Source organism: Cebus imitator, unplaced genomic scaffold (genome assembly GCF_001604975.1).
Source record: "Cebus imitator isolate Cc_AM_T3 unplaced genomic scaffold, Cebus_imitator-1.0 Scaffold486, whole genome shotgun sequence".
Taxonomy (NCBI): domain Eukaryota; kingdom Metazoa; phylum Chordata; class Mammalia; order Primates; family Cebidae; genus Cebus; species Cebus imitator.
The window spans coordinates 2118261-2126704 of NW_016107801.1; the positions used below are offsets into that span (position 1 = coordinate 2118261).

At 57.4% G+C, this 8444-nt stretch overlaps 2 protein-coding genes across 3 annotated transcripts; one reads left to right on the forward strand and one right to left on the reverse strand.

Annotated features, from left to right (window-relative positions):
• Positions 1-160: 160 nt before the first annotated feature.
• SURF2 (surfeit 2) lies at positions 161-5104 on the reverse strand. The gene is made up of 6 exons (XM_017513135.2): positions 4969-5104; positions 4627-4781; positions 3755-3858; positions 1453-1632; positions 1149-1315; positions 161-268 (listed from the first exon to the last, which is right to left on the reverse strand). Exons 1-6 carry the CDS (start codon positions 5044-5046, stop codon positions 185-187), a joined length of 768 nt encoding a protein of 255 aa, XP_017368624.1. The 5' UTR covers positions 5047-5104; the 3' UTR covers positions 161-184.
• On the forward strand, positions 4969-7682 carry LOC108292316 (surfeit locus protein 1). 2 transcript variants are annotated; one of them, XM_017513139.2, is made up of 5 exons: positions 4969-5236; positions 5340-5391; positions 6424-6557; positions 6639-6721; positions 7422-7671. In XM_017513139.2, the coding sequence occupies exons 1-5, from the start codon at positions 5045-5047 to the stop codon at positions 7615-7617; spliced, it is 657 nt and encodes a 218-aa protein (XP_017368628.1). In that variant the 5' UTR covers positions 4969-5044; the 3' UTR covers positions 7618-7671. The 2 variants fall into 2 exon arrangements, with proteins under 2 accessions (XP_017368628.1, XP_017368626.1); XM_017513137.2 differs by having other exon boundaries at positions 5171-5254; positions 7422-7682.
• The last annotated feature ends 762 nt before the right edge of the window (positions 7683-8444 follow it).

Genomic DNA, 8444 nt, shown 5'->3' on the forward strand with positions numbered 1-8444 from the left:
TCAGAGGCCCTGCTGCCTCCTGGGTATGGGGGACACACCCCCTCAGCCCTGCCTTAGAGGGCACAAGTGCCATGAGACAAGGTAGACACCGGGGACAGCTGATCATTCAGAGGACACGTGGCTTGATGAGGAGTGGGGGAAAATAGCTGAAGGCTTTCTCGAAACTTCTCAGCATGTGCTTTTATTAACCTGGCTGTTTACAGGAGCTGAAGCTCTTAGGTTTGCGGGGATGACTTTTGAACTTCTTTTTCAACGAGCCCAACTGCTTCTGTGGGATAAACAGAATTCTGATGATGGAGCCTTTCTGATCCCATGGAGAAGGGGCCCTGAGAGTACAGGGCTATCCCTACCAGCACAGCCTCGGAGGTGTTGGTCTGAGATACCCACGGAGGCTTCCTCCATGCCCCTGCACCTCACTTCCTTAACAGCTGCAGGATTAGCCAGGATCAGCAGGGCCTTGGAGGAGCACACTGCAGTGCCACACACGCATTAGGACCTTGACCCCTTCTAGCCCGGGTCCTGCTTATCTACCAAACGCGAGGAAGTCTCCACTCCTGCCCCGATGGCAAAGGTGGTGGCTAGTCATCAGGTCCCTGTGCCACAGGGGAAAGGACAAACCACAGCTCACAGTCTGAGGGGGGAGGGTATCCTCACAAACCCTTGGTCTTGACTGTGGTCCACAGCGCCAGTGGTAGCACTCACAACCTGCCAGCTAACAGCCTCGGCTTCCATGTTTCATGTGTTGTTAGCTTGGAATTTCACTTGTGAAAAAGATTCTCTTTTTTTTTTTGAGACAGTCTTGCTGTCGCCCAGGCTGGAGTGCAGTGGCATGATCTTAGCTCACTGCAACCTCCGCCTCCTGGGTTCAAGCAATTTTCCTGCCTCAGCCTCCCAAGTAGCTGGGATTATAGGCACCTGCCACCAGGCCTGGCTAATTTTTGTATTTTTGGTAGAGAGGGTTTCACCACATTGGCCAGGCTGGTCTCAAACTCCTGAGATGAAGTGATCCACCCGCCTCAGCCTCCCAGGTGCTGGGATTATAGGCTTGGGCCACCATACCTGGCCTCAATTTTTTTTTTTTAAAGAAATGAAAAACCATCACTAGAGGAAGCCACTGCCACACTGACAGGGTAGAGGTGACAGCTCACCTTCCTGCGCTTCCGGACCAGCCCCCAGTCCACGTCCATCTCCCTCCTGCCTTCATCAGTGGACTCTCTTGGGGGCTTTGCCTCCTTGTCCTCTTCATCTGTCAAAAAGTCATCAGTGCCATCTATGTCCTCTGTGTTTCCAAGGTCCTTTCTGGTGAATAGCTCGGCTGGAAGGAACACAGGGATTGGCTGATGGTTATTTTAGGCTGAGTTCACCAAGAACGTTCTGTGCAGGGAAGCCAGCAACACACCCTGCTCCCTCTGACAGGAGAGGGTCAGGGCAAGTCAGGGGCTGTTCGCTTACGTGGGTACAGGTCTGTCATGCTGTCGTCACTCGGAGCTCCCCCCTCATCACTGGACGTGGGCTCCCAGAAGGCTTCCCACGAGCAAGGCCCATCACCGTCCAGCCGGTCCTCCCTCTTTCTCCTCCGGTGCACCAGGCATGCAGGGACATACTCCAGCCCTTGCTTCTGACATTCTTCATCTGGGAGATAAGCCAGCATACACTGGGTACCTCCACACCCCCTACGGTCTGCTGGCCACAGCTAACCTGTGGGGACTGCACTGAGCCAGGGTCCCACAGCCCTACCGCCCTGGACAAAAACCAGAGCAGCTGCTGGGTGCCTTGGCCCTGTTCCTACCAGGCATGCAGGGAGGGTAGCGGGGCAGGGCTGCAACTGGGAGGTAAGAAGATGGTGCAGGTCTGTTGGGCCTTGACCACTCATCCCGGACCCAGCCAGGCCTGGGAAGCCATAGCTAGGAGGGCACTGAGCAGGCCCAAGACAAGTCCTGCTCCAGTCAGTTTGGCATGGCTTCTCAAAGGCAGCTTGGGCTGGCAGTGATGCCACTCTCTCCCCAGTAACCCGAAGTCCTCCCTCAGCGCATGGGAGGCACTGTCCCGGAGGGCGGGGCTCAGTGGAGGTTGGCTGCCTGTCCTTTGCTGCCCCTTAGAGGGTGAGAGAGGAGTTGGGACAAGCCTTCCACGGAAGGACCTCGAGTGTCCACCACTGTCCCCTCATATATTAGAGGGTCAGCTGGGGCTTGCCCTCCAGTCCGGCGCAGCTCCCACCATCACCCCACATGCACTGCAGGAGCCCTGCTGGGCCCCAGCCGCTGATGTCACAGCCCATCTCCAGGGCTCTTTCCCTCCTTGTCTCTGCCACCCACCCCCATGGCCACACAGCAGCCTTGTTACCATCACAACTTGCAGGCAGAGCCCCTCACAGCCACGTTCGGACTTCTCTGGACCATGCCCTGTAGTGACTGCACCGACCCAGTCCCGTCTCAGCTCCACGGTCTGTCATCATAACCACTCTCATGGGGATCCTGTGGCCCCCTGCACTTAGAACCTTCCTGCCCACCGCGAGCAGCTAAAACACTGGCTGGAGAATATCCAAGCCCCAAGCTGGCAGCCCTTGTGGCGGCAAGGCCTCTGTGAGGGCCTGCTTTCCGCTCGAGAAACCCTGGTCCTGCCTTCTCAGTCCACGCTCATGCTTGCGGAGGGCTGGGCCACCTCTCATCGGGAAATGGAAGCCGGTGGACTCATCTTCCCATAAGCAGACCAACCCGAATCTGTCCACTCCAGCCTCTGTCCATTTCCCTCCTTAGCTGGACCCCAGAAAGGCCTTCTGGTGACCCAGCACCTGCCTGAGGCTGGGCACTGTCCTCGTGGGCTGTAGTCTATGATCCACTCTAGCCAGGTGTCCCTGCCAAGCTTTGAGTGCCTCACCACAGTTGCCAGGGGCCTCCATGTCAGCAAATGTATCATTTTTCTGTCCTCATCTTCCCTTCAGGAACACGGAAGGACTTCCATCCTTTTCCTGGGGCTCAGGACCAGTCCTCTCTCCCTTCTCTAAACTCGCTGGGTGCTTACCCAGCGCCACGGAGCAAGCATCTCCTTCACCCAGCATAGCTGTCCCTGTTTGAAAAGCCCGATGCCTTCCCTAATAAACATCTTTCCTAATACAGCTCAACCTTCAAACCTTCAAAGGGACTCTGAATTCTCCCCCCAAAACCCACCTTTTCCTGGATGACCACAGCCAAGGGGCCCACCCTTTCCAACCGTGCGCACTGTCCATGCAGGCCCCGCCCCATCCCTCTCCACACACGCACTGCAGGGATCCTCGCCTGGCCTCTGGGCCGGCCCTGCTGTGCACACTAGCCTGGCCTGTGAACCCACCTCAGACAACACATTTTTGTCTCAGACCTCCATGAACCCTGGCCTCTACCTGGGGTGCTATTCCCCCCCAGTCCCACTGCCACCACATCCCTCCAGCCTCAGCCTGCAGTAAATCCCTCAGGGAACCTCCCAGCTCTCCTGCCTCCACAAGACCACCCCACATCCCTCGCCCAGATTCTTCCACACCTCACATCACCACGTGCACTCACTCACTCACTCCGGAGGCTGCTTCTGGCCCTGCACCTGCCTGCACTAGAAGCTGTGGGGTCAGGGGCCCTCATCCCTCTCTTCACTGTGCCAGAACCAGGCATGGTACATCAACACGGATCGCTGAAGGATGACCTGCCTTCAAGCACGCTCCATCGGGGGCAGGGCGGGCATACACCCAAACGGCGATGCCCTCTGATGGGGGCTCACCCAGACTTACATTTACACAGAGCTCGCTGGTACCGCCGGCCCTGGATGTGCCTCAGCACGTGTTCTGGGCACCTGTTGATGTGCCGCAGGGTGAGTTTGCAGAACAACTGGTGCCTACAGAGCAGAGAGACCCAGTTTGCATGGACAGTTCACAGCAAAGATCCACACTGGTGGCTGCGTCTTGGACTCATCCCTGGACGGTCTACCCGGGATGGTGCACCGGGGATGATCCACCATGCGACCTGAATATTGGGCTTTTTTAAAGGCTCTCCGAGCAATTCCACTCTGAAGCTGGGCAGGGAACTGCCGACCCAGGCCGACTGTGGCCTCTTAACGTTTACTGGAAAAGTAGGCACGGCAGCCTCATTGACTGCTCCAGGATGAGTTCATGCAAGAGGAAGGCTCCGCCTGGCCAAGTGCTCAATGAATGGGAACATCCCATCCGTTTTGACGATTACTGCCCACCCTAGCTCCCAGCTAAATCAAAGATCCCGTCTGGGGTCAAGAGGAGAAGCCAACGCTGTGCACAACCTCAGGAGACAAAGCACAAGCCCCTACTCTTCTGTGAAGCAGCCACACCCCACAGGACAAACCTCACGTTTACCGAAAAGCAAACGAGCTCACGGAGGGGCCTCACGGGGATCGCAGGTGACTCCAGCATCCGGGTGCCCACCTGGATCCCAAGGCTCCCAGCTCTGCGAGAGTGGGGGCTGCAGCACTGGCGGAGTCCTCAGAAGGAGGGAACTTTGGAGTTTACCGCCCAGGACCTATCCTGAGCCGAGCCCTCCCAGAGGCTCCCTTAGAGAAGACTCAGGCACCGGGGGCACCAGCGGAGGGGCTGTCCCAACTGCCCTGGCCTCCCCGCCGCCGGGGACCACCTACGGGTTCTTGGTGCTGGGCACGATGTGCGGTTCAAACTCTGCATAGTCGAAGGCCGGGGAGGCGCGGACCAGCCGCTGGTACTTCTTGCCGCGGGTGTAGACCTGGAGCTCCGGCAGGCGGCAGGGCAGCTCGTGACCCGTCAGGATGCACCTCACCTGCGGGGGCGGCGGTCGGTCGGGAGGACCCAGGTTCCCGCCATGCCCGCTCCCCGGTGCCCCTCCAGCCGCGCCCCCCTCCTCCCCTCCCCTGTCCTCTGGCTTCCTCTCTCCCCTGCCCTCCGCTCAGCCCCTGGTCCTAACTGCGCCCTTCTCCCCTACTCCGTTCTCCTCCTGCGTCGCGAACCTTGCGGGCGTCCGGCTGCAGCCGCAGGCTCGGGTGCTCGCGCAGGAAAGCCCGCACGTCGGCGGGCAGCTCGCTCATGGCCTGGCAGCCCGCGGAGCAACCCCAGGGACGCCGCTCGCACCACGTGGAGCCGGGGGCGGGGCTCTGGGCGGGACTCGGCGGCGCCCCGGAAGCAGATGCCTCCTGCGTCCCGGAAGTGCCCGCGGGGCTGGATGCCATGGCGGCGGTGGCTGCTCTGCAGCTGGGGCTGCGGGCGGCGGGGCTGCGGGCGGCGGGGCTGGAACGGGTGAGCGCGGGGCGCAGGGGACGAGAGGGCGGCGCGGGGCGCGGGGTAGGGACCCAGAGCTCATCCCGCCCGTCCGTGTCCGCAGGCCCCGGCCAGCGCCGCCTGGAGGAGCGTCCTTGGGGTCTCCCAACGCCCAGGTGAGGGCCGCAGGCCGGGCCGTGATCCAGGCGCCTCGGTAGAGCCACCTGCTCTCTGCCCTGCACTTTGAAGGGGTTTCGTGGGGATTGAAATGAACCCACTGCCGGCAGAACTGAGGTTCCCTGGGAGTGACAAGTTCCATATTAAAATGCTTTTAGTGGAACCGCGGTCGTGTACCGGGCATGTAGCAAGCGCTTTGTCCTCACAACAACGCGAGGGGTAGCTCCTTTGTCGTTCCTGTGTTACAGAGAAGGCTCGAGAGTTACTTCCTAACGTCCCTTCCAGCTAATGGGTGGCCAGCCCAGGCTGAAAGCTCAGGGCTTTGAAAGTAAAGGGCATCGAACCACCATGGCTTACGTGTTGTCTCTCTCTGCAGCACAGGGTAATTTGCCATGTGTATAGGGTGCTGTGCAAGCCTGCTTCAGGCCTGCCTTTTTATTACTGCTTTTTTGCTTTTTTTCAGTATCCGCAAGGCCCCCGTGGTGCTTTTCAGCCGATGGGACTCGCCCTCTGAGAGCTTAAAGCCACCTTCTGTGTACATTTTTCCGTGTCGTCACGGTTAGTTGTAAAAACTGAACGCTGTTAAGTGCTTTGTGAACCATTACTCTTGAGTCGATATGTTTCTCTGCATAACACAACCACGAGCGCCTGGCTGAGCGACTTAGTAACTGGCCGCTTATCGAATGCATTTTGAGTGGATGAATGGTGCATCTTAGTCCAGTGGAATACGTCTTAGCATATTTTTGAGTAAAAAGGCGTGAGTTACCCAGGGTCGTAGTTGGTCAAGCCAACAATGAGCCCTAGATCTCACTCAGTCGGCAAGCATACTCAGTGTGTGCTATGTCCCGGGCACTGGGTTGGGCTAGGCTGGGCTGGAAACAAGGGCTGCTGGTAGGCTCCAGGCAGCAGGTTTTGTTCCCTCCTGTGCCACATTCTGTCAGGCAGTACTGGAGTCATTTTTGGAACGGGCTGCCCCAGGTCTCTGTTCAAGGGCTTCTGCCTCCAGGTCAGTGTTGTGAAACTTTCTCCAGAGGTGGCCTGGAGGCCAAGCAGGTGTGGCAGTTCTGCAGCAGAAGCATCTGCCACAAAAGCGGAAGATGACTCCTTTCTCCGGTGGGTCCTGCTCCTCATCCCCGTGACTGCTTTTGGCTTGGGGACATGGCAGGTAAAGACCCGCACCTGGTGGGGTAACTCTGGGCCCTTGACCCTGCTGCCATCTGCTTGGGCTTAGGCTCTGTCACTGTAGGTCCAGCGTCGGAAGTGGAAGCTGAACCTGATTGCAGAGTTGGAATCTAGAGTTCTGGCCGAGCCTGTCCCTCTGCCCGCAGAGTAAGTGTGTGGTTGCCCCCCTAGGGCAGATCTCACCTGAGTTCAACAGCGGAGCCCTGGCTTCTGCTGGGCGGCCTGCTCCTCTTGGCAGGACTTTTAGTCCCTTCCTTCACCTCAGATGAGAGCTGTCAATATCATTCATCCTGTTGGGCTTGTTGTTGACACCTGACTGCCCTTGTGAAGCTGAGGCCGCCCCCTGACATAGGGAGGAAAGTCTTATTTGGGGTCCTGCGTGTCACTCTTTTTTGAGGTGTAGTGAACTTATCCTCCACAGGGCCCAAAGCCCTGTAGGTCTCACCGTGAGGGTGGTCTTTTGAAAAAGTGCCCTAAATGATTTGACTGCCCTCTCCCTAGAATATACCCTCAGACAGGTATATCCAAGCAAATGTTCCATTCAGCATAGCAGACGGGATGCCAGATTTGGCTTGTGGATGAGGTTTTGGTCCACATGTTTTAAAAAATTTCACATAAAATATGCATTGAGGAGTCCAGATTTTTAGCTTCTCTTGTAAAGTTGGACTCTGGGAGCGCAGATCCACATTCCCACATGGCATCAAAGGGCGTTTCCCTTTGGCGAGGATGCCCTTTACCTTTCTCCTTTCCTTGTCTGGCCTTGGTGGGCTGTGTAGTCTGTCACCCACATTAGGGGATTCGTTTTCCGGCCAAACATTGCTCGGGCACTGTTCTTGTCTCCATGCAGCCCAGTGGAACTGAAAAATCTGGAGTATAGGCCAGTGAAAGTCAGGGGGTGCTTTGACCACTCCAAGGAGCTGTATATGATGCCCCGGACTATGGTGGACCCTGCCCGGGAGGCCCGGGAGGCCGGCCGCATCTCCTCCTCAGCCGAGACTGGGGCCTATGTGGTCACCCCCTTCCACTGCACCGACCTGGGGTGAGTAGGGCACGGGGGAGCTGGCTGTCCTGGCAGAGCCAGTCAGGGTGTACTAACGTACATCACTAGTTCCTTCACAGTCCCTAACCTGGGTAAGACCCTGGGAAACCCAAGATACCCAGAAGATTCAATTCCTCACATAGTTGTTAAAATTCCTAATTGTGACATTGACTTAAACTTCTCAGCCAGCTCATTTATGACTGAACAATTTCTGTATGTTGATCTCTGAAGGGGAAGGAGGAATTCATGAAACGGGGCCCCTTCTCTGGAGCAACTCTCTAGTGGCCCACACGTTAGATGATGGTGGGGTATGAGGAGGGGCCAACGAAGGAACTCACGAGAAGGGATCCCAGCCCTACCTTGGGGGAGTGGAGTCAGGAATGGCTCCTTAGGGGACCATTTGGCAGTTAAGAGATGGGAAGAACATTCCAGGCAAAGGAAATGACAAGTACAGGAGCACCTGTGTGATTCAGAGGACCTGGAGGATTAATGTACAAATGAAAATACCTGGGGCCCTTGTTAGCCCATGGGTTCCGGTTTTAGGCCCGGGACGGATCGGTCCCAAATCCTCCATCTCCAGCAGGCTGGGGTGCCAGGGCTTCTCCTCATGGCTGCCCCCTCTGTGAGGAGGGATTGGAGGCAGCCATTGCTAGTACAGGGAAGTGATGTGGGGCCTCAGCTCTGGCATGGCAGTGTTGGTCACCAGTTGCACGTTGCAGTGGGAGAGCACAAGGAAAGCAGCAGAGATAGAGGGGAAAGCCACATTGGTAAAAAAGTGGTGAGGTGGCAGGGAAGCTTTTACCAACCAAAGGGCCTCAGGAGAGGAAGACT

Excerpts from the sequence above, each read along its gene's own strand:
- SURF2 (XM_017513135.2), bottom strand. The coding sequence starts at position 5,046 with ATGAGCGAGCTGCCCGCCGACGTGCGGGCTTTCCTGCGCGAGCACCCG. Across the intron at positions 4,782-4,968 it reads TGCAGCCGGACGCCCGCAAG|GTGAGGTGCATCCTGACGGG; the intron begins GTTCGCGACGCA and ends CCGCCCCCGCAG. Across the intron at positions 269-1,148 it reads TGGTCCGGAAGCGCAGGAAG|AAGCAGTTGGGCTCGTTGAA; the intron begins GTGAGCTGTCAC and ends TTTATCCCACAG.
- LOC108292316 (XM_017513139.2), top strand. The coding sequence starts at position 5,045 with ATGGCCTGGCAGCCCGCGGAGCAACCCCAGGGACGCCGCTCGCACCAC. Across the intron at positions 6,558-6,638 it reads TTGGCTTGGGGACATGGCAG|GTCCAGCGTCGGAAGTGGAA; the intron begins GTAAAGACCCGC and ends CTGTCACTGTAG. Across the intron at positions 6,722-7,421 it reads CCTGTCCCTCTGCCCGCAGA|CCCAGTGGAACTGAAAAATC; the intron begins GTAAGTGTGTGG and ends GTCTCCATGCAG.